General features: G+C 38.9%; 1 protein-coding gene across 50 annotated transcripts in view; it reads right to left on the reverse strand.

Moving 5' to 3' along the window:
• Nucleotides 1-25,381, reverse strand: part of RBFOX2 (RNA binding fox-1 homolog 2) — a 344,250-nt gene that overhangs the window by 23,499 nt on the left and 295,370 nt on the right. For 16 of the 50 annotated variants that reach the window (XM_056798836.1, XM_056798841.1, XM_056798832.1 and 13 more), the window contains 4 exons: nucleotides 22,279-22,425; nucleotides 18,117-18,170; nucleotides 8,679-8,771; nucleotides 5,326-5,386 (listed from right to left, as the gene is read on the reverse strand). In XM_056798836.1, the coding sequence (XP_056654814.1) occupies nucleotides 5,326-5,386; nucleotides 8,679-8,771; nucleotides 18,117-18,170; nucleotides 22,279-22,425 (355 nt within the window). Of the gene's footprint in view, nucleotides 1-5,325; nucleotides 5,387-7,719; nucleotides 7,794-8,678; nucleotides 8,772-16,153; nucleotides 16,260-18,116; nucleotides 18,171-22,278; nucleotides 22,426-25,381 lie in introns of all 50 variants that reach the window. The other 34 variants (XR_008912146.1, XM_056798826.1, XM_056798830.1 and 31 more) reach the window with 5 other exon arrangements.

Raw genomic sequence — 25,381 nt, forward strand, 5'->3', positions numbered from 1 at the left:
GAGAAAGGCTGGCTGGAGCTAGCTAGGGGTTCATCACCTTTATTAATGTCATTATGGTGAAGCCTATGGCTCTCTTTGCTCATAATATTTTTAAATATGTGAAATTAAATATATAGGACCACAGGGAAAACCAATTATATTAAAATAAAGTTACTAAAACAGTTCAAAAACTCTTAACAAGTTTATGGAGCCCAGGTTTATAAAAGACACTTAAGCTAGATTTTGTCAGGCCTCCAAAACTAGGTTCAGGAGTCTGTGTTCTATCCTGTGTGTAGGGAGCAGACATAGAGGGTTTCTGAACACAAGAATAACAGAAATGGAACAGTTCAGGAAGAGAATTTTGTCAGTTGTGAAGGAGAAAATAAAACAGGACAGACTCCTTGATGGAGGCTTCCTGGAAACCAGTGACAAGACTGGGAAGTAAAAGAAGGCATGAGAGTGTCCTATCAGTGGGCTAGGAGCAAGGTAAGACAAGAAGGGCAGGATAGAAGAGATGGCAATGTGGAAAATAGTCATGGGAAATGGGAAAGTCAAAGATGCCTCTGGGGCTCTAGGTGGCAGGTCACCTGGTCTCAAATATTTTCCTGATGGAGGTCACACATTGTTCTGAATCTATTTCATCTGTAAACTGAGGGGTTAAAACCCCACGATTTCCAAGACCCCTTTCAACTCTAAGAGCATAAAACACAAGGCAAGTCACAAATTTCCTTAAATTCCAACAGATATCATTTAACTAAAAAGTCAAATCTCATTAAAAAAATTCAAAGGGGGGCGGGGGAAAGCTGAGTGGCTCAGTGGATTGAGAGCCAGGCCTAGAGATGGGAGTTACTAGGTTCAAATCCAGCCTCAGACAATTCCTAGCTGTGTGACCCTGGACAAGTCAATTAACCCTCATTGCCTAGCCCTTACAGGTCTTCTGCCTTAAAACCAATACACAGTATTGATTCCAAGATGGAAGGTAAGGGCTTAAAAATAAAATAAATAAAAAATAAAAATTCAAAGGGTATATAGGCAATACCTGGGAGTGAATTCTTTACATTACAGAGACTATTCTCATCCCTTCTTTCCCCCACCATACATTTCCAGATATGTGTGTATATATATATATCCAATATAGACACATGGGATGTCAATGTTTGTTTCTTTTAAAATGATTTAATATTACCTTAGAATGAATGTCAAATACTTTCCTCCCTCTCCCCCTCTGTCCTCACCAATGTGCTAGTCCCTGAGAATCATCATGACTAAGGCTCTACAATGACTAGGAGGAAATCAATAATTACTCTTCACCCATATTTACAAAGTGTGGACTTTGTCTATGTCACACACACACACACACACACACACACACACACACACACACACACACACACACACACACACACACGTTCCTTAACTCTCCAGGGGCCTCCATTTCCTCTTCTGGGAAATACAGGGACCTAGATGGGACAGCTTCCAAGTGCTCCTGCACCTCTCAACTTGATGACCCTATAAGCCTTATGGCATAAACAAAGGAGTTGTTAGTACCTGGGGCATCTTGGGCATGTCCCTGAACCTCCTGGGATATTTTCTTCATTTGTAAAAGGTGGAGGTTGCACTAGATTCAATTCAATTGGAGCAACATTTCTGAAGCACATATTACCTCTCAAGGATAATGGGGAGGCCATAAGCTGGTTAGGGGAAACAGTCCAAAGGTTACCACCAGAGTGAAGGAGAACCAGAATGGAAGGAGGACCACTCACAAAAGGCAAGGGGAACACTGAACTGGGGCTGACTTCCTATGAACATTTTATGGGAGAACAAGGAAAGGATGAGAGGGGATGGATGGACAGCAATTCTGCACTATTATTAGCATATACTACTTGTGCCCACATAAATACAAGATAGTAAAGAAAAGTAAAAAAAGTAAAAGTAAAGTAAAGAAAGAGTAGTAACAATTTGAGAGATCAGGAAAGGCTCCCTGGAGGAGGTAGCATCAGAACCTTGGGGGAAGTTAAGTATTCTAAGAAGTAGAGGTAAGTGGATAGCCAGCCTCTACAAAGGCATGGCGATAAAAAGTGGGACAGAGATCTACTGTGCCAGTGGGGCTGGGATATTAAGCATATGGAATGGAATAACATAAAATAAGACTGGCCAGGTGGGCTGGAAAGAAACCAGGAGGAAAAGAGATCTAGGCAGTCAGTTCCAGCTTTAAAGGGCTGTGATCCCAATCACTTTGTAGCTGAGGACACAGAAGCTCCTGAGAGGTCAGGGGTGAGCTTCCAGTAATTGATGGGCCTGTCAGAGGTCTGAGAAGAGCTGTAAGTAATACTACCCAGCATTAAATCCCTCCTTTACATATTAATCATAACTTGTATACATAAAATGTTTCAAAATTTACAAAACCATTTATGTGCATCATTATCCTATGGCTCATTTAATTTGTGTATTATTTGTGAATGTCTTCTCCTGTGGGCTGCTGGGTATGGCCATCTATCCCACACAAGTACCCATAGAAGTTTCTGGCCTTTCCATATGCCCTACATATGTCCCTTGATGTGTTCTCAAATTATAAGAGGATATCTATTTGCATTTCTCAGGTTTAGCAGAATACTTAAATGCTCACTCATCTGAGTCATTACATAATAACTGTTTTAGGTAAGATATGATGATACTGTAGTCCGATTTTACAAACAGAAACAGGTTTAGATAGTAACTTGCCAATAAAACTAGCCTTTGTCACCTCATGTGTAAACTTCTGGCTTAAAAAGATATCACAATTATTGCAGTTCATTTGTAGTATTTTTATTCCTTTTCAATAGACTAAACTGCTTAAGTCCACAGAAGCATACTAGCTTAAAATAACTTTCAGCTTTATCAATGTGCCTAAGACTTCAACATTTTGAATGTTTATGATAAAGATGAAAGTTTAGCTAAAAGCTGCTAGATTACTAGGAATTCTGTCACTAAAAAAAAAAATCAATGTTTCATTTTTGAGTTAACAGTCTTTTGCTATGAAAAAAAGCAATCTTTGTTCCCCTCCCAAGCTCCCTTCATGTCATGCTCCTGCATCCAGCTTCTACTTTCAACCTAGTATTTGGGGTGGGGAGCATGTATATATTACCCATCCTGAGTCCTTGGGTTCCTGACTTGAGAGACTTAGTCATTTCTAGCCCATCCTGTTTCCTAGCTATCTTAATACCATGTTAATTTCCCCTTGCTTTTTACCTCTACCTCTGAAAAAAATGATCCCATCAACATGAATATTCCTGGAAAGGTTGAGTCAATGAACTATATAGGGTGATTCCACTCAATCTCGACTCAGCTGACCAAAACAGACCCCTCCTCTCTATGTGTTTTCTTACCAAGAGAATATAAACTCCTTGAGGGCAAAGACTTAAAGAGCCCTCATCAACAGAATAGCTTCATTGTGGAATAGATATAATAACACTTGAGCTCAATTTTCATAGGTTCATTTGTTTTTGCAGCTCTTGGTACAGCAAGGCACATATTAAATGCTTAATTTCTTTCTTTTTTCTTATTCATTTATTTTCATCTCTCTAGGAGCAGAGATGGGAGGATAAGACAACAGAGAGAGAGATCAGGGAGAGGGAGAGAGACAGACAAAGAGAGAGAGACTGACAGAGAGAGAGAGAGACAGAAAGACAGACACAGAGAGAGATGAGGGGATTCAACTTCTTCAAGAAAGCTTGGGTGCTCTTGAGCCCTGCAGAAGCAGGACCAATTGTCACTAGCATGGAGACTACAATGTTCCATGCCACTCAAAAAAAATATGTCTTGGTCCTCAAGTGCTGGACATGGCTTTTAAGCTTCTAGGGCAGGGGTCCCCAAACTATAGCCTGCGGGCCACATGCAGCCTCCCAAAGGCCATGTATCCAGCCCCCACTGCACTTCTGGAAGGGGCCCCTCTTTCATTGGTGGTCAGTGAGAGGAGCACTGTATACTGTATGTGGCAGTGTTGCAAAGCGTGGCATCACTCACATATAGTACTACTTCCGGTGACATAATCCTTTGCATGGTGCCTTGTTCTGAGGGTAACTGAACAAGAACGAGGCGCTGCATAAAGGATTATGTGGCTGCACGATGGAAGACGTCAGCATGGTGAGCGGCCATCTGGGGGAGGGGATTCCGCACTGTGTATCCTGCTGCCCGGTATAGTGGTGGCAGTGATGGGCCTATGCAAGGGTGATGGGCCCGTCCCAGCCAGTGCTGCAGCCTCCGCTTTCCCAGACAGCCGTATACAGATTTGTTCATAGTTGTTTTTTTAATAGTCCGGCCCTCCAATGGTCTGAGGTACAGTGAACTGGCCCCCTGTGTAAAAAGCTTGGAGACCCCTGTTCTAGGGTCTCAGTTCATTTAGTATTATCTGTCCAGAAGATTCCACCACTTAATATATGTAGGAAGAAAAACAACAATTGTCACCTCAGGGGCAGAGGAATGTCACATCTCACTGAGGGAAATTGTGACACCTAGTGATATAAGAGCCCTGTTGAATCATATAAATACCTGACCTCCATAATCTGCACCTACCCCACTGATCTTTACAATAATCCTGTGAGGTAGATGTTGCTATTATACCCATTTTACAGTTGAGGAAACTTAAAACAGGTTAAATGACTTGCTGAGTCACACAGCTAGGACGTATCTGAGGCTGGAGTCTCACTGACTTTCAGGCCCCACACTCTATCTACTGTATTGCTACTACTGCTACAACACTGCCACCTACTAGGTAGATGTCAGGTCTCATGAGCATATGGGAGTGCTCAAAATAGGAAAATGGTAAGTATAATGGGACAACTGTTTTTTCCCAGCAGAGGGTACAAAAGCAACTAGAAATCCAAGGTGATCCCTGTAAAACAGCATGCTCCATCTTCTAGCCTGCTTGGCTATAAGAAGGCCATGAGGCCACACAGCATGTGGTCAGATAATTTTTTTTTAAACCCTTACCTTCTGACTTAAAATCAATATAATATTGGTTTCAAAGTAGAAGAATGATAAGGGCTAGGCAACAGGGGTTAAGTGACTTAAGTCACTAAAAGTAGGAAATGTCTTGAGGCTGGATTTGAATCAGGGACCTTCTCTTTCTAGGCCTGATTCTTTATCCACTGAGCTGCCTAGCTACCTTGGCCATATTAACTTTTAAGACTGAAGAAAAAGTTCAGGGAGAAACAGAAGCTTCGCTTCTATCCTAAAAGGAAAGAGGGACATTATATATCTAACAAAGGGTTTGGATTAAAAATCAAGAACCATTTGAGAGTCACTGAAAAGATCTCATTGCTCAGGAAATACAGGCCACCTTCTCAACCCTAAATTGTAGACTCTTACCATTTGCATATGGTGTGACCATCTTCTTATTGGTCATTACACGTGCTGTTGCATTATTCACCTACAAATAAAAAAAGGGGGGGGGGAGGCGGAAGCAGACCATATTAGGGAAAATGAAAGTTCATTGAGCCACTGTCATAATAAATACTTTAAATAAAGAAGCAAAGAGCTCTTTATAAATATGTAAATTATAGTTATAGTTTAATTTTAATAATTAAAGTAGTAATAAATTACAAATATCTCTACATTTGATATTTTAATCAAATTACTCATTAAACAAGGTCAACAAGAGTAAAATGTAGTTTCTCTGTCTCCAAATGGCATATTTAGAATCTTCACTAGCTTCCTGGCATTCTAAGAAATCAAATGTGTGCTGAATCTTGTAAGACCAACTGAAGTGAAAAACTTCTATTTTATAGGAAGAATGACAAGTTAGCAGGAGATGCCACAATAAAGTAGCATGTAAAAAGTGGCAGGTCACATGGATCACTGAAGTAAACTTTCACAGGACAGAAAAGTAACCTATCAGACTGAGAGGCTCTTTTCCAGTCCTTAACACTAGAAGAGGGCTCACTGTATGCAAAACCTAGTGTTATTTGAAGCTGGCTGGGAAAAATGAAGGGTCTTTTGTCCTTGTCAACTGATGGTACTTGGGGTAATGTTGAATATTCTAGGTTCAATGGCTAATTAATATCATACCTGCACACACAAAATAGTTTCACAATGTCTCTGAAATATGCTTTTGCAATAGATGAAAATTGATCACTATTATTTCTTTGTTTCACAGTGCTCTCCACCCTCTTTACAGAGCTCTGTATAATTTCAAGCATTCTCAGTGCCACAGCAAGTAGGTGTTACAGAAATGGTGCTGATAAAGAAAAGATGAATGGGGTTTGGAAGCCAAGAAACTGCAGCCCAGTGTCAGAATCAGCCTCAAAGCTACTGCAAGGAGGGTGAAGCCTCATCACAGAACTCAATTACTGGTTGGGTTGTCAGATCAGAATGGATATATGAGCCATATAAAGGCTAGTTTTAAGTAGAAGACAAACTTTTAATAAAAAATGCCATAATTCTTTCTCTTGGGGTATAATAGTTGAAAATCACTGTAAGGAGAGGAGCTGAAACTACATTTACTCCAGTTTGACCCACCAAACAAGATAAACATTTTACATTTAAAAAGAAAGAATGGGATACAACAATGATGAGACTTGAAGCATGCAAGTTAAAAAACACACACACAGAGATAAAAGAAAGAAAAAAAAACAATCAATTTGGGAGAGGAAGGGGAAAGGAAGGGAAGAATGGGTCTCACAGACAACCACTAAAATGGCGCGAGAGCCTGAATCAGCTGCTACAGCAGAGGGCAGCACAAGCACTTAAAGGAAAAATGGCCAAAAACCCATCAGAGACCACCAGTCAGCAAAGGGAAACCAACAGCGGCATGGGAGGCTAGGGGCAGAAAAGAGGAGTAAGGGAAGGAGGAGAGAGAGAAAGAGAGGGGGAGAGAGGGGGAGAGAGAGAGAGAGAGAGAGAGAGAGAGAGAGAGAGAGAGAGAGAGAGAGAGAGAGAGAGAGAGAGAGAGAGAGAGAGAGAGAGAGAGAGAGAGAGACAGAGACATAGAGACACAGAGAGAGAGGGAGAGAGAAGAGAAAGAGAGAGAGAGAGGGAGAGGGAGAGGAAGGAAGGAGAGAGAGAGAGGAAAAGGGAGGGAGGGGGAGAGAGAGGGAAGGGGAAGAAGGGAGAGTGAGAGAGAGAGAGAGAGAGAGAGAGAGAGAGAGAGAGAGAGAGAGAGAGAGAAATAGAGAGACAGAGACAGATATACTGGAGTGAAGGCATGGGGATCAGTAAAGACAAGAAAGAAGAGCAATGAAAGGAGCTTGAAGAAGGATAGAGAAGGAGGGGGCCAGAAAAGGGAGAAAAAAGGCCAAAGGCAAGGCAGAAGAAGATACAGAGGAGAAGGGAAAGGAGGAGAGGGAAAGAAAAGCAGGAGAGAGCTGAGGGCTCCAGAGGGGAGGGGAACAAAAGAACACTCAGAGCCACAGACTTGGTAGAGAGCAAGAAAGAGGAAAAGGAGGTGAGGGTGCATTAATAAAACCAGCCAAACTGGAGTTCAGTAACTCTGAGTAAGATGTGCAGGGGAAAATCACCATGAAGTCAGTAATCAAACAGCTCAGACTGCTACAAAACGATATGGACATCCAAAATCCAGGCGGCATTACTCAACAGCATTGAAAATAAAAGGGGGAAAGGGAAAAGGAGGGGGGAAACAACAAGTCAAATCACATTTTGTAGTGTTAATGTGAGATGGCAGATGGATTTTTCTTTCTTATTTAATTGTTTTGTAATTAAATTGGTTTTTTTAAGCTTCTTCTCTAGCGCTTTTATTTCACTTACCGCCATCTTGTACCATCGCCAGCTTTGTGTATAGTTACCATGGAAAGAGTGAGTCAAGTGAAGGGCCCTAAACGCTAAACCATTGAAAAAGGAAATAAAAAAAAAAAAGCAAAATATGCAGACATCTTACTCAAAACAGCGGCTTTTATATTTAATACTTTTTTCTTTCCTTTTTAGAGGAGGGCAGGGGAGAAGGGGCCAGTTAACCTTCACCACGGTGTAAAAGAAAAGCTAAGTGAGCACCAGGTGGTAGCCTCAATAACAACAGTCCTTTATTAGCTGGCCCCAGGCAAAGCTTGGATTTCAGGGTTTTCTCAGTAATAATTTTCAGAACTGTTGAAATCTCTGATTTTTAAGCAGGCTGGTGAAGTAATTTTTTTTAGAAGCCCATCGTGAGCTTGGTCCTTCCCTTAACCATACACCACCCCCAAACCCCAAGCAAACTCTTATTAAAAACAATCTCCTCCCCCTTTCTAGCACCTCACACTCATATGGAGGAGAACTGGCCTCTAAGGAGAGAGAGAGAGAGAGAGAGAGAGGATACTGGCTGGCACCCTGCTTCATTCTAGGACACAGAGTTAGAAATTGGATAGTAATTTTTTTCTAGTTAGTTTTGTTCAGGTCTGATATCAGAAATTCGGAGCCTCGCAAACTGAAGCAAAGGAAAATCAAGACAGCAGAAGGGTGAAAATTTTGGAGAAGGGGGGAAAAGAAACAAAAAAAAAAATCAAAACTTAAACTTAAAATCCCCAAACAACCAAAAATTTTGGGAGGTGTAGGGGTGTCACTTTTATACATGTCAGTGCAGGAAGGTGATAGACATAGAGACACAAACACACACACACGCACACACGCACACACACACGAGACAGGGTTCCAAATGTGAAATAAGGGAGGCAAGACACAAAAAAGAAATAAAAAGAATAGAAAGAAGAAATTGAATTATTGAAGACATGCACCTCGATTTTACGGCCCTCTACCACGGTGCCGTGTAATTTCTCCCTGGCCCTGTCTGCATCAGCACTATTCTCGAAAGTTACGAACCCGAATCCCTGCATGCAGCGGGAGAAGGGGGGAAAACATGCACATCGTTATATTGAAGTACTGATCTCTAGGTAAATAGAGAAAAAATATCACAGTATGAAATCGACATCAGCACAACTCAGCAATACTCTCCTAGAGTCACATCTTCGGTTCATGCATGTTTCATAAAAGGAAATTAAATCCAATAAAAGAATAAAGAATTATAATCAGAACAATAGTAATAACAATAATAATATAAATAACAGTAATAATAAAATAAAACATAAAGCAATTGAGGCCAGACTAAAATGAAGTTACAAAGTTACTCGGGTCATACTAGTAAAAGGTAATTTAAAATGAAGCGATATCAGTGTAGTGACCCACCATGGCTGTTATTCCACACTCCTCTCTTCCTACTTTGATGACCAACAGTACAAGCTTTATGTGGCATTAAGAAGTACCTATAGTTTTAAATAATCTTAAGACTAGGCAACCACAAGGGCTTCCTGGGATCTTTGTTCCTGGAATCTAGCATTTGAAGCCTAGAGGTTCTGTGTAATGTCCTATCATCTGATCTGAGCTCTGACCTAATAAAAAGCCCTTTTATTTTCCATAGAAAACCAGGGATATTGAACTACATCTTGAAGGGTGACTCCCTGGATAGCAAAAGACAGACCTGAAAGAGAAGTGACATCTTTTCATGGAAGGATAGCACCAAGAGATGACCACCATGATGAGGGTCTTCTTGAAACTTGGCTCATGTGAACGACAAGACAGAAGCTACCTCTGCTATGAACCTGTGGTCCTTGTGACAGTGACAAACTTACCAGTACCATTTCAGAAGAAAACAAAGATGAGTTAGAAGGTGATGGGAACATGAAATCAGTCCAGTGATGTCATTGTCTTAGAATTCAAAAGAAACAAGTGCACTAGGTGGCCTAGAGGACATCCAAGCTTCTCCAAATGGCATCTGCCTAAAAAACAAGGCATGTGTCTGACCACTGGAAGTCTTCAGGAGTGCATCACATCCACTTGCAGGTGAGGAAATGAAGGCCTGGGGTTTCAATGTGCTCCTCATGACCCAACCGCCTAGAAGGAAGTCATATCTCTGTTTGGGCTCTCTGTGGATTCTCTTCATGTTATGCCTCAAATAGAGTGACAATTCATCCATAGATGGTTCAAGGCAGAATAATGGGATCAAAGAGGTCATAACTCAAATGGCTACAGTGTTGCCATTGGCCATATCCTATGACAAATTACTAGTTGTCATGATGCCAGTGTTTGTTTTTAAAAAAAAAAAATAAAACCATTACTCTCTCTCTGAGAATTGAGTCAGTAAGGGCTAGAGAATGGGGATTAAGTGACTTGCCCAGGGTCACACAGCTAGGAAGTATCTGAGGTCATATTTGAACCCAGGACCTTCCATTTCCAGTTCTGGCTTTCAATCCACTGAGCCACCTAGCTGTCCCCAGAGTAACTTTCTTCTGATAGCTTGATATCTTCTGATATCTGATATCTTCCCTATACTGCAAAGATCCAGAAATCATTATCATCTGCCTATCTACTTCCGCTTTGTGGTGGAGTCTCAGGATTTCCCAAGAAAAGCTATCATTTTGCATCAACAACAGTCACACTGTACTCCCTGATATTCTTTGAATCTTTTCCTATTCTTGGACTACCAGGAGCATTCTATGTTTGCTGATGTTATCTTCTCTTATTCCAGAGCCCCTAGACAGGCTATAAATTTTCTGAACTGAAATGGTCATCAGTATACATGGGTAACCAAATTCTTCTCAGAAATGATAAAGCATTTTGAGAACCAAGGAGAACTCCCTTAATGAAATCTTTTTTTTTTTTTTACTGAACAAGCCCCACCACAAAGAACTCTTAGGATTTTGAAACTAACATGATTTAATTTAAAGAAAACCAGGTTGCTCTAGGCATAATACAAAGAAACCAACAGAGTTATATAGAGAACAGCTGTGCTTGGTACTTTTTTTTGAGGTAAATTTGCAAATTGCTTTGAAGTATAAACAGAGATGAAATTTCAAATCGCAAATTCCCACTCCGAAGTGTGTCAGGGCAATTCACAAATGAATCCGCCTGTTCCACAGTTATCTGAACAAGCTTTTACTACAGAAATGAAGAGGCCAGATTATTTATCACCAGAGTGGGTCAATGTCTTGGAAATAAAGAAGCTTCCAATGGGACTCTGAGGAGGCACTCCCTAACAAAAGTGAGGTTCTTCCAGCACTTTTAAAGAAGGCCCTATTTTGGTCTGTCATTCCATAATGCCATAATTGTCTTGTCATTATCATTACTATAGATCACAATGTGTCTGGAATAGGTACTCAATAACTCATAATTTAAAATGGTAACAATAGAAATCCCCTTGAATAGTCTCATTTGGGAACAGGAGTGATAAAGGGTACAGCAGTGGGGTACAGATTTTGGTAGGGCCCACTCTTGCTGTTAAAACATTGGCTGGCAATCAGTTTGTATTCTAAGTTCAGAGAGGTTTTTCCTCTTGTGATGAAGGATATCTTTTGGTCACTGTAACTCTGTGACACTTTCCATTTCTTAAACCCTATGAGAACTATGACCTACACTGGTGGAAAAAAGCAAAGCAGAGACTATGGAAGTAATAAGCAAAGCCCTTTTGGGCTTATTTCAAGCCCCCTTTTCAAAATTGTTTTTGACATACTCATAGAAAACTTTCATTCTGATCTCCCAGAAGGGAAAGGACATAGACACTGCCCCACTTTACAAGCCAAAAGAAGTGAAGTCACCTAGCCATTAGAGTGGGACTAGGGGGAGAATCCATTTCTCTGAAATCCTACAAGCTTCTTTCAATCTTCAGTTTCTTTTCTTATGTTTTGGGGATCCCTAAAAGGCTTCTTTTCTATTCCAAAGCCATTGGGAGACTGCACCTGCATCCAAAAGAATGAGTGTTGGCATCACACAAACTGAATTAGGGCAATCTCTAAAAAACATTAAAAACTGAGTTAGTAAATATCAAATCCTATCATCTAGGTTGGCTCATTTAATATCTCCACAATCAACACCTCTTCAAGGGTTCCTCCTTAAGTCATTTAAAAATGCTTTATGAAGAGAAGTATCTATGTTGTGCAAAAAATACTGATGAACATAACTATTGTATTAGGGCCTGGGCTCTCAAAGACACATCGTCTTATATTTATTTATATAAACAAATCCTCTTTATTGATACCAACCCTCCAGACAGTCTGGGGAGAGAGGAGAGCAGCCTTTGTTCTAATAAAGAGAGCCTTAAGAAGCTGGCATGCTGCAAGGGTGGGCCTGTGTTAGGGGTACCTAGAAAAGGAACAGTAGGTTAAGGAAGAAAGAAATAATCATTTTAGATGGTTCCCTTGGTGATTCATTTTATATATTATATAGTTGCTAACAACTTAGAAAGCTAAAAATATAAATACAACATTATAAGACTGAGTTGCTATGGACTCTATTAACCAGCAGTGCTGTCATTGATTTGGGTCTCTTAGAAAAGGATTTTATTTGTCCGGTATATTGCTTGTAGCCATTTTTGCCCCATAGCCTGGCACCCTTTCCAATAAAAGGTGCTTGGAGAGCCGAGTAACTGTTACCCTTTTAGTCTGGCCTCCAACTCTGCAATAAATAACAAGCAACAGGATGAGCAGTGTAAAAAGAAAAAAAAATGTAGATAAATATATTGAGATAATCTTTGAATGTTTCCATCTCTGAAGTATGAGAAAGAAAATTTACCATGTAACTTTTAAGGGAGAAATCAAAAGCAGACAGTTCTCCTGGGTATGGCCAGAACAAAGAAATTAAAAAAATAAAATAAATAAAACAAAACAAAAACTAAATCAAAGTAAAACAGAAAGCCCCAAATCCAGAAAATGAAAACAAAAGGAAAGTAAACTAAGCCCTCTTAAAATCCATGCATTGTTAACTCTTAAGTTTTAAGCAGTGAAAAAAAACATTCGCCTCTACAGCATTATTTTTCCCAAGATGCTAAATACCAAGCCTTATTTGCTATGACATTCAAAAATCCATCTTGCACATATTTCAAAATTAAATTCCCTTTGCTGTCAATCAAGGTTCAAAGCCCCAGGGAAACAGCCAGGCAACCCCAGCACCAATATAATTTGCTCCTGAGACTTGGGGTCTGAGGCTCCTGCCACCACCTTCTCCCAGCAGTCTCTGGAATAATACACCTGAGATAAGTGATGAGCTCATACTAACAGAAGTGGGCTCAGCCCTCCTAGGCAGAGTTTCTGCTACCTCAAGAGTTAGTTTCCCATTTTTCAATCAGTTTTTTTAATCTTTCTGAGGAAGGAACAGAAAAGTCCTTCAGATTCCCAGGGACAAGGACAATATTGCTTCAATTGCTCCGAGAACTAATGTAAACCATGAAGAATACTTAAAGAGTTTGTGCATTTCTTAATGGTCAAATTGATTACCCAGTACTATGCACATAATTCTAGCAAACAATGCTTCCATTTCTTCCAAATGGTGATGAAAGAAGAGGTGGTCTTAGGAATATTATAAGCTGTCTTGAAATTGGTGGCTAACTAATATTTTCTAAAAATTTTGTTTATTTTCTCATATTTCTGAAAGGATTCATTAGCCACAGCTAGAGCACTCATTATGAGTTTTAAGGGGTCTCTGACTGAAATGTTATTCAGGAAGTTGAGTAAAATGGTAGAATAGTAAATCTGGAAAGGCACCTAAGGAGGAACTAACTCTGGCTACATAGCTCAAGAAGGGAAAGGCAAGTGTATGTTCTGGAATATCTGAAGGGTGATCAAGTAAGAGTAAATTCATTCTCTGACTCAAGGCCAATGGACAACAATGACAAAAAAGAAACAACTTAAAATAAGGAATAGCTTTCTTATAAGTAAACTTTTCAACAAAGCTGCCTTGAAAGGTGGTAAGCTCTCTGTTACTGGAGGTGCTCAAATAGAGGCTGGACAGGAGACTGGCCCAGCTAATCCCTTAGGTCCTTCTCAGTTTCTAAAATTTCCCCCCACAAGAAGTCATTTTTCCCAAATGACTCCCACAAATGATTGTCTTAATTGTATAACATTTCATTGCAGTTGGGCTTTAAAGGATATATATCTGCTCAAAGCTAGGGTCAATTAAAAAAATAAGTGTCAATTTAAATTTACAGAGATAAATATCCAGTTACATTCCTCATTCCATCTGTGAGACATTTATCAAGGAAAACAATTCATGTATCAGTAACTTTCCTGGCAAGGATATCATTGCATGTTTTAAAAAAGATGGAAGGATATTCTGCCTTGTTTTAATTAGTGGGAGAAAATTACATAGTATGATTTCTTTTTTTTTTCCCTAGGGAGGGAGGGTGATAAGGAACAAATGATGAGGAACAGGGTATAAAATGATAGGCCAAAAGAATAACAAGGCCATCTAAAATAATTTAGATAAAATTTAGAACTCTCAAGGCAAAAGGAGAAAGGAAAATAAGTTTTCTTATTAGAAACAATCAAAAACCCTCCATGGGCAGGGAAAATAAAATCACCCTTCTATAGGCAAGTTGAAAAAAAAAAAAGGAAAATCAGGAGGCTATAGATATTCCTGTATGTGTTCCAATAGACTAGTGGCATGTAGCAAGGGGTGTAGGTGCAGTGCAGGACTGAGGCAGAGGACTTGGGACAAAATCCTGGCTCTGCTAACTGTTACCTATGTGACTGAGCAAATCAAGTTATTGTGATGGGCCTTAATTTCCTTATCTATAAAAAGATCTTGGACAAGATGGTCCTTAAGGTCCCTTTGAAACATGAGTCATTAGGAAAAGAAATTGGCCAATAATATTTTTTAAAACCCCCACATTTTGTGAGTCAATGACTTCAGGACAAGACCAAGAGATATCTCTTGGAGGCAGGGCAATTTCTATCTATTCAGCTCACAGTTTTAATAGATATGTTGACTCAGCAATATAGCTCATAACTAATTTTCCTAGCCCCACTGTAGGAAAATCAGAATGGCCATTTTTTAAAGATGAATTCTCCTGCAGAATGAGTGACAACGGTTTATAATGAGAAATCTGGCTCAAGGGCTGAGAGAAAAAGGTCATCAGCTTATCTCAGGTGACCCCTAAAGAAAGGACCCCAGTGTTTTGATATTCCAATTGACCTCTATCACCCTCAGAGCAATTTCAGGGGCCCATTTTAGCCAAGAACTTTAGACATTTTAGTTAAGAAAGGACAAAGAGTTACGCACTGAACCCATGGATGGGTTTCCTATCAGTGCTGGAAGGCAGATCAGGGCTTTTTTTTTGGGTTTAGTGCTATGCTTTAAAAAAAGCATTTGTTCCCCCAAATATAAGGTATATCCTTTAGGAATTCAGGGAAGAAGAAAGGGGCAGTGAAGAACACAGGACAAAGCTGACAGCAGCAGGACTTGGCTTTGGACTCCTCCAAAAGAAAGAGAGAGAGAAAGAAAAAGGTTTCTATCATTAGTTTAGAAAGAAAGTTATAGGGCAGTGGAAATTCCATCAGGTGAATTTACCATGTTTTGGTGGAGTGAACACCCCGAAAAGTGAGAAAAAGAAGCCATAAGAAAGATTCATTTCCTTTGCTTCATAAGAATTTCATTAACTTATTTTCCCACTAAAGAGCAGATCCTCAGTGCCTAGAGCACCTACATCTCGTTAAATCATACAGGGCTTCCGGTTTCCAGACATTAGTGAGGAGTATCACGAAGCATGTACTTAAAGCAAAAGCCTGGTCAATCTGCTCCTCTGGGCACAGGCTCAGGATGGAGGTACCACACACAACCACACTCTGCTGGCACATATCTTGGATGCGGCTGCTCCCCTCGGAGCCTCCAGCATCAGTTTTGCAGTTGCTTGTTGATAAGAAATTGACAACAAGCAAATGGGAAACACAGGAGCAGAGATACAATGTGCAAAGATCTCTGAGTCACATTCCCTTTACAAATACTTACCAAGGAAAGTCCTGGGGAAAAATTCAGGAGGGCTAGAAGCAGCAAATTTTTTTTGGTTTGTTTTAACTGAAAACCAGATGCCTAGAGCATAATTACCTTCTTACAAAGTGAAAACAAAGGCTTACATTCACAATTCAATACTTTTGAGACACACTTCCTTTGAAGTCCTCAGAGCTGATATGTCTTATCAAGGAAGCAAAGGTGCAAATGGTTTTGAGAGTGCTTGAAACTGCCTGGACTATGGTTAATGACAGGATCAGAAGTACTTAAAGAGGGATGAACATGGAGATAGATGTGGAAGGCAGAAGAAATGAGGGTAGATAGGTAGGTAGGTAGGACACACACATAGGATCGGAGGCCAAACTATCCTAGGGAGAGGCTGAAACTGCATCACGGACCATGCAGATAGGGATAGGGAATGGGAGGTAAATACACTCACTCCTCAGATGATAGTCCAACTGGCCTTCTTTTTCTTTTCTGATCACCTTCAGGAGTGATGACATTTGGCTGCAGCCAAATACTCTTGCCAATTTGAGCAGAAATGACTGAATGAAAATTAGGTCAACAAGTAGAGCCTGGACTAACATTGGCAAGGTTGGCAATTGACTATGGTGTGTTACATGGGAGGGAGGGATACATTTTCATATTATTCTTTATAAATATCCCATTTTTAGTCCAAGAAAATTCTATCCCATGGCAGAGTATTTATCTTGGGATATGGCAACTGGCATGTACTACAGTGACCATTCATCATAGTGTGTGCCCCAGAGGGACAGAGCAGAGTACAATGTTCAAATGCATTGAGGTCAGGCACAGGTTTTATGCTTTGCTTAAGGAACCCACCAAAATGCTTTGTGCTTCAGCTCTGCTAATAAATCTAGAGGTGTATACATCAGAAGAATTGAAGAGAAAGCAAAGTAAAATGGACCAATATAGCCAGGCCAAGTGGGATAAATTTAATTTGCCAACAGGAAAAGCATTAAACTACAAAAAAAAAAACAACCACAGTTCCTATTTACTCGTAACACTTATTTGATACAGTAATAAACAGCCATTTAATGTTTTTCCCTTTCATTTTTGTAAAAGCATAGACTTTTAAAATCACACAAGGCTAGTACTGATGAAGCTAAATAAGTTGGTGGAATTCAGGAAGTGCTTACTGTAATTAAAGTATTAAATTTAGTAACAGTGAAGTCAAATATTCCTTGGTTAGAATTCGTTTTGCCTGCTTGGTTGCAGGTCTCATTCTGAATTACCTTAGGAGGAATCAAATCTGCTGTTAAACCCTGCACTGTGAATTTTGATGAAAAACCATCACCTGTGCTTGCCTTTGGGAATGGAGGGATATTTATCCTGGGGCCTCCTGGTGTATAGAGCTTCTTTCTAAATCTAAAAGATGGAAAATAATCAGTTCCTGGTGAAAATGTGGCCACTGTGGCTTGCTTTAATTAAAGCCAAGAAAACCTGCCTTTGTTCATTGTTGTGTCTTTTTTCAATTGTGTCCAACTCTTTATGACCCTATTTGGAGTTTTCTTGGGAAAGATACTGGAGTAGTTTGCCATTTTCTTCCCCAGTTCATTTGATAGATGAGGAAGCTGAGGCAAACAGGGTTAATTTGCTCGCCCATGGTCATACTGCTAGTAAATATCTGAGACCAGATTTGAATTTAAGTCTTTCTGACTCTAAGCCTAGCGCTCAATCCACTGTGCCACTTAGGTGCTGTTGTTAATGTTACTAAATTTGCTTAAAAGATGAAGGGGAATCAATTACACATGGGGGAATCAATTATACATGGGCAATATTAAATGTATTGCCAAAAGCCAGTGAGGATATAAGGATTAATGACCCTAGTTTTCCAATGGCCATAGAGGACAAGGATTGGAAAGGCTTGATATCTAAAATCTAAAATCTAGCCTAGCTCTATGCTAAAAGGTTCACAATCAAGTGGGTCATAGAGCAACATATATTTGACTATAGCAAACTATAAAGACCACAGAAGGCTTTATGGTTTATTGTGGCCAAAAATATGTTGCTAGAGAAAGGTTGCAATTTGTGCTATTAAAATGGGGGCACTCAGTGACAAAAAAGGACAATGGTGCTTCTAAAAGGCAAACAAGGTCTTTGAGTCTCTGTTTTCAATAATCTTCTGAGACAGAAGTTTAAGATACACATGCAAGTTTAACAACAGATGAGTTCCTACTTCCCACTCTGACTTCCACAGATTAGAGCTGGAATCTGATGCTTTGATAACTTGGGACATATGCCCTGAAATATTCAGGCTTTGGAGATTTGTTTTAAAGTGCAGAAAATAATGTGTATTTTTCAAATATATCTATTCCTACTAATCTCTAAAGAGTAATTACTGTAACAACAAAAGCCATGAACACTGAAACAGGACTTACCTTGGAGCCGCGTTCATTAAAGATTATTTCTACATCAAGGATTTTGCCAAACTGCTGCAGAGATTGAAAAAAAAAACAACAACAACACACTTATTCCTGATCATAAAACTTGAACGTGTTCCTTTCTTGTTCAGGAAAAAGAATTTTAATTTTCATAATTTTAACTTTTTTGCTTTTTGCTAGATCTGGCCTTTTCTCTTTTTAATTCTCTTTTCTCCCTTCCCCAAATCGCCTTTAACTTTTATTGATGCCAATGATTTAAGGAGCATATCCCATTTACAAATCATCTGTGCCAAAAATAATTATTGAATGCCTTTGGTAGGCAAGGCATTTAAAGGAATACAAAAAATATGGCAGTTATTGCATTCCTGGACCCATCTAATAAATCAGACCTGGAAATATCCACTTACTCTTCCCTCATACTGCTATCTACCTGGGGACTTTTAACATCAAGCATTCTAAGGAATCTAATAAATTCTGTTCTTGTTTACAGTCTCAAGAGTGTTAATAAGTCTTGAATTTTTGTGAACAAATATACAGTTTAAGAGTACTATGTGTTGTTTTTTCTGAAAATGGATCCATCCAGATGCAGTTAAGAAGCCTTTCAGGCCATAGTTGTTTACTTGGATATCTCAGGATGACAGACTGAATTTAAATCTATTACTGTAAAATTAAAATCTGAGCTTGGCTTCTTCCTCAGACTTTCTGAATAGGCCAATGTTTAAGGGGCTTTTTCCGTCACAAGGAGTTGAGTATTTTAAAAATAATCTTTTCTATGTATTACTGCTCATATTTAAAAAAAGGAAAAAAAAACTTAAGAAAAATGCAGGAAAAAACTTGGATAAGTTTGGGATATAAAGTCATCATCAATCCCTTAGAAACTGCATAAAAGGCTAAAAAGATTATATACAAAATCTAGTTTGTATTACTAGGGAATATAATGTAAATTAATATATTTTATCAATGACCTGGATGAATGGGTGATGAAATGCTCATTGAATCTTCAGGGAGCACTGAGTTTTTGGAGGGTTAGGTGAGAAGAATGATCTTGGACTTGGACACCGGAATGACTTGGACAACTTAGAGAAATAACCCATCAAAAACAAAATGTCTAAAAAGAGTGAATGTAAAGAAGCCAATGTACAAGTATGATTGATTTTGGAGAAAAATATGGCTTGGAGGTCAAAGTGACCATCAAATTGAAGTCAATTTAGTAAAGCCCTCCTGAGACAGAAAAGCTAAAAAGATAGGGCTATATATTAGGGACATACTTTATTGGAAGCAATAATCCTTCCATCAGAGGCAATGCTAGTTTAGTTCCTACTTAGTACTGGAAGGGTACAGGCAAAAAATAACCAAAATGAGGGAAAAGATGAAAATAGGGCCATGGAGGAGGGATGAACCAATCTCTAGATAGTTCATAGCTTGAACTTTTTTTTCCCCCAAATCTCCGTCAAAACCCCAGAATTAGGGCTAATGAGGTTCAATGTTAAAGCAGTTTAGATAAAAAAGATCTAAATGATGGTTACTGCAAAAGGAATAGGGCACCAGCTGAGTGGAAAGACCAAGCAGACACAGAATCAGGAGACCTGAGTCTGCATTTCTATTCTGACATGGATTAGCTATATGACTTGGCCAAAGAACCAGTGACCATTTTCTCATTTTTGTAATATAAGGAGAATAATATTTGCACCAGAAACCTCTCTAGGCTATTTGGAGGAAACATTATATTGATACAAGTCTGGACAATTTTGCTTTTTTGGTGTTATTCAGTCTTGTCTAGAAAAAAGATACTGAATTAGATCACTTAAGAGATTGTAGGATTCTAGAACCTTTTAGGGGAATGGCATCTGGTTACAAAATTGCTCATATTCTATATTTAAAAAAACTAATGTCCTAAGGATTAATTCCTTTATTTGTTGGAAATCACTGACTTACATACAAAGCCATCTTTGCTCTGAAACAGTACAGTGGTAGATACACTAGAAAAAGCCTTGGCATTGGAGACAAAAGCCCTGGTTATTCCAAACAAGCTTGTCTACCTGGGTGGCCCTGGGTGAGGCCTTTGGGGGAGGGTAGAACAGATGGTGTCTGATCTCTCTTCCAATTCTAAACCCTGTTATTCTGTGCTCTACTGGTTGTGAGACAGACAACCTTCAGGTTCCTATGCTGCTCTTGGAGAACCTGATTCTCTCCTTCCTCCATCCATTCCATCCATCTCTTTTCTTATCACTTTTCTCCTGAAAGTGTTTCTCAGGAAAAGTTTCAGGAACGTATTTTCTAGCTGATAGTAAAGAAATCAACCAACCCCGACACGGCAAAGGAACTTAAGGACGAGTCTTCTAACTGGTGCTATTCTGCTCAAGCCTCTTTTAAGTAAACTGAGGATTCATTTCAGTCAAATGATCTGGTTAGTGGCATCATAGATTTATATTCTTGTTCTTGGCTTTTTTAATAGGATCTGAAGGCAATAACACTAGCAGGAGGAAAGTGAGAAACTAGTTGGCTGAAAGGTTATTCCAACATATTGAGAGATTCTCACAACTTTTGGGTGATGACAAGCAATAAAAGGTAAACTCAATGCCATAGTCCCAAGGGATTTTATCTTTTCCTGGCCAAGTGGCTAAAGCAAGCAGGTCAGAACTGCCAGCGATACAAGTAATGAATTCTCTCTTTTCCATCTGGGTTATTACATGGTCTCAAAATCAGTGTAGTGGGAAACATTAATTTGAATAATCTCAAAGAGCCAACAGAAATTGAAAATCAAAATTGGACCATAAGATTTTAGAATTAGAAAGAATGTTATGTGTGCGCGCAGCAGTAAGTTAAGAATGTGGTACCACCACTGTATAGATAAAAACATGAAAACCAAGAGAAGTTGAAATTTACCAAAGTTCCCATAGATAATGAGGTCATTTAAATCTAAGCTCCTTTGTAGACAGGAATCTAGTCTTCCAAAGTTCTGAACACTGCATGCTGCCTTCACCATGCCAGGTAAATGATCTTTCTACAGAATTCATTCATAAACATGAATTCACAGAATTCACAGAGGCAATCTTCTCTACTTCCTTCAAGGTGACTGAGCCAGAGGCAGAAACTATGTGTAGGAATATGGACCCAAGTAGAGCAAGTACCTAAGGAGCCTGAGCAACTGGGCATCACCTTGCTCTCTGCCCACCCCCATATACACAGTATAATGTAGACTGAGATTTATTGAGAAGATTCCCTTCCTCATTCCCCTCACATTGCGAACAATGTTATTCAAAGGGCCAGAGTTCTGTGGGCTTGAAAGGGACACCAACATGACTAGAAAGCTCCCTCCATCATCTTTCTGGTTGTGATTCTTAAAGATTTTTCCTTAAGAAACATTTAAAATTCCATACTGTACCATCAGACTGCTCCTCAGATCTTAGAACATTATAGATGATGAGTTTGATGGAGAAGAAAAATATTATCTCTCCACTTTTTAAAAGTGATTCCTACTATAAGAAAAATCTTCCATTCCTGATTCCAAGCCTACTTACTCTATCTTAAGATCTGCTTCAGTTCATTCTCATTTTGTATGCAGCTTGGAAATAAAGAATCACTCTCTTTTATAATATAGATAACTATTTGGCCAAGCTGAATTGTGAATGGCAGGCTCCTATGAGGCCGGATTGGTAGGAACGATTTTCCATTGGAGATCTAAGACTCAGTCTTCCTATATTATTGACCCCATTAGCTTTTCTTGTCAGGAGATGTAATTCAAAGAGAGGATGACTTTGCAACAGGAAAGTGGATACCTTATTAATTTTCTGCATGTCCTATGAAATTGATGACAACCTTCAGGCAGCAGAGAGGGAAGTTACTAGGAAATACTTCTTTCTTCTGTACTTCGTTCTCAAAAAAAGACACTCACGGTTCATTTCAAAGAATAGAATCACTGGGATAGTGGAATCCTTAAAGGATTTTCTAATGTAGGTTTTTTAAGCTGATGAAAATCTTGAGGCATAAAGATCTTTTTCAGTCTCTGTATGCAAGGCCATCTCACCACATTAATGTTCTGGTGAGGTGTATACTCTTGGGATGATTAAAATGCCCACTGTACTATCTTTTAAAATGGATTTAGATTCAATTTACTTTGATTCAATAGGCATTTATTAAGTACATATACCAGACTTACCCCAAACATCTGTCGGAGATCAGGGTCACGGAATCGGAAGGGGATATTGGAGACATGCAACCGTTTAGGGGTGGATTTACTCTCGGTATTCTCACTACTTTGTGTCTGTGATTGCTGTCCGTCTGTCTGAGCCCCTCCTTCTGTCTGCTGAAATAAGAGAAACAGTAGACATGAGCTGAAAAAATACCATCTCTTTACAAACATAAGGATGGTAATTAAAGGTCTGGACCCAACTGTAACTTATTTAAAAAAAAAAGAAACAAACAAACTCTTACCTTCTGTCTTAGAATGGAAACTAAGTATCAGTTCCAAGATAGAAGAGTGATAAGGGCTAGGCCCTGGGGGTTAATTGACTTGCCCAGGGTTACGCATCTAGGAAGTACCTTGAGGCCAAATCTGAACTCAGGTCCTTTTGACTCTATGTTGCCCCAACAATTCACTCATGGTATATGAGTCAATACCCTGAGTAAAAACTATGGCTAATACTTTTCATTCTGAGACAAAATACAACAACAACAACAACAACAACAACAACAACAACAACCTGAAACTAAAAAAGTTTTAATTGTGAGAAAACCTTGTGTCTTCTGAATATCACAGTACCACTTGGAGATAAGTACCATACCTTGATCATAATGGCCATCATACTTTTCCCAGGCTTGTTCTCTCTTTTTCAAGGCCACATCATTTCTAAAATGATTCATCTGCTTTATTTAAAGGACTCGATGCATTTCTACCTGCCTTTCTTGAGCCCTCATTAGAAATTAAAAAAACATTCCTCCAACTTCTCATATTTGTTCTAGGTCTTCTGTGTGATATAAAAGGGATTCTTCCCACTTAAACAAACTCAGAAGAGCTATAGACCCTTTTAGCTCAGGAACAGGACACCATCTTAAAAAGGTGTTAAAACTTTAAAATTTAAGACTATCTAGAATACTCTAAGAACACATTCAGTAGAATTTCATGGCATCCAGCTAAATGATGGTGGCTTTCTATTTTGTCCCATTCAGACCATACAGATGGCACAAATAGACATCGTTAGTTTGAACTAAAAAAATAACAGCACTTCCGAGGAAGAAATATAAAATTCTGTTGGGCAAAAATATCAGATTTTCAATCATCAAATTAAGGATAGTATAGACTAAACAGAACAAAATCCATTCAGACAAGTAAAAAAACAAAACAAAACAGCATTAAGTAGCTCAAGATGCAATTCAATCTTCTTTCCAAGGAAATGCATTCAAATTTGCCCCAAGCTCTTTTCTCATCTGTCTGAAAATTATCTTTACATTCAAAACTAAAAACTCCAAATATAACTACCTGAACTTTGAGTAGATGTGAACATGAAAAAGTATGGCTATAAAAGAAAAAGATAAGAGCCCTCAAAGTTCAGGTTTGTTTTTTAGACTTGCCTTTATGTGTCATGAAACCTGGAACATTTGTATCTGAATCAGCAATGGACTACATTGATTTTTCCACCACACATCATCGCAATAGCTATTTCTAGTATTTATTTATTAGCTTGAACTGCACTCTGTGCTGCCTAGATCACTTTTTTTTTTTTAAAGAAAAGGGTCACAGACCAGATTGGTTCATTTAATAATAGCAATAACAACATTTATATTATGCTTTGAGATTTGCAAAATGCTTCATAAATTTTATTTCATTCGATTCTCATAATCACCCTGAGAGGCAGGTGGTATTATAATTCCCATTTTATAGAAGAGGAAACTAAGGCCAGCCAAGGTTAAATGATTTGTTCAGGGTCACATGGTAAGTGTTGGAGGTTGAATTTGAACTCAGTTTTTCCTAATGAGGTCTAGCCTTCTATCGAATACATCACTTGCTCCTAATGTATCCACTCTGAAGAAAATACCAGCATATCACTTTTCTAAAAACATCTGCTTTGCCACTTGCCAGCTGGGTAACTACAGGCCAACTGACCACTCTGAAAGTCCTTAAATTTCCTTACATGAAAAACAGAAGGAAAAACAATTGCACTGCTAACTGTGCTGAAACATGGACAAGCATTGAACAAGATGAGAAGGTAGGAATGAGTTGTGCATTGGCTCCTGGCTACTGAAGAGATGGAGGATCCATGATGCCTACATTGTCTGCCCCACTGAGCAGACAGCTATCAAAGAAAATACTCATCATGAGGCACCTGGTAAATCTAAAAGTTTGATCATAAATATCAGTTCTTACCATCCACATTCAGAGGAATAACTATGGGAATAGATACAGAAAAACAACTCCTTGATCACATGGGTTGATGGGGACATGATTGGGGATGTAGACTCAAAGTGATCACCCTAGTGCAAATGTCAATAATATGGAAATAGTTCTTGATCAATGACACATGTTAAACCCAGTGGAATTGTGCGTCAGCTATTAGGGCGAGGGTAGGGGAGGAAAAGAACAAGAATCTTGTAACCATGGGAAAACATTCTAAATTAATTAATTATATAAAATTTAAGAAAAGAAAGAAAATCATAAATATCAGTTCTTAAGGTGAAGCTCTTGGTTCTTATTGGGTTTGAAGCACAAGGAAGGATGATTTCTGTTAAAAGGCTCCATGGTTCCCTGAAAGTCTTCAGGTCCACCCAACAGATGGGTCCCCACTATAATTTAATGTACAGCAAGGATCCCCACCTCATTTTGAAGTTTAAAGACACTAACTAGCATTTATCAGATTCTCAAACAATCTGTTGCTATACTGATTTTTAGGAAACAATGATCATGCCAGGCCTATAATTCAGGCCTCATTAAAGGAGATGAAGAAATCTAACTACAAACACATCCCGAAATTACAACAAAAGCAGTAATGAAAGCACTGGCAGAAATAGAAACAGAAATCAGGTATACTGAGCAAGGCAGTTTTAAATTTAATAGTATAAATTGGATGAGCCTTAGATTTCCAACTTAATAAAAGAATTCCTTGCAAATCATTCTAATTAGAGGTCACATTACCACAACTGTTCAACCAGAGATGAGAAACAAATGAGAAAGCTTGGGCTTTAGGTCTTTGTAAACATGGATATTAGCAATTTTCAGGAAAATATCAGCCAGGGCATGACTGGTTTGGGGCTAGTAATCTATTGTT

This window comes from Monodelphis domestica, chromosome 5 (genome assembly GCF_027887165.1).
Source record: "Monodelphis domestica isolate mMonDom1 chromosome 5, mMonDom1.pri, whole genome shotgun sequence".
Taxonomy (NCBI): Eukaryota; Metazoa; Chordata; class Mammalia; order Didelphimorphia; family Didelphidae; genus Monodelphis; species Monodelphis domestica.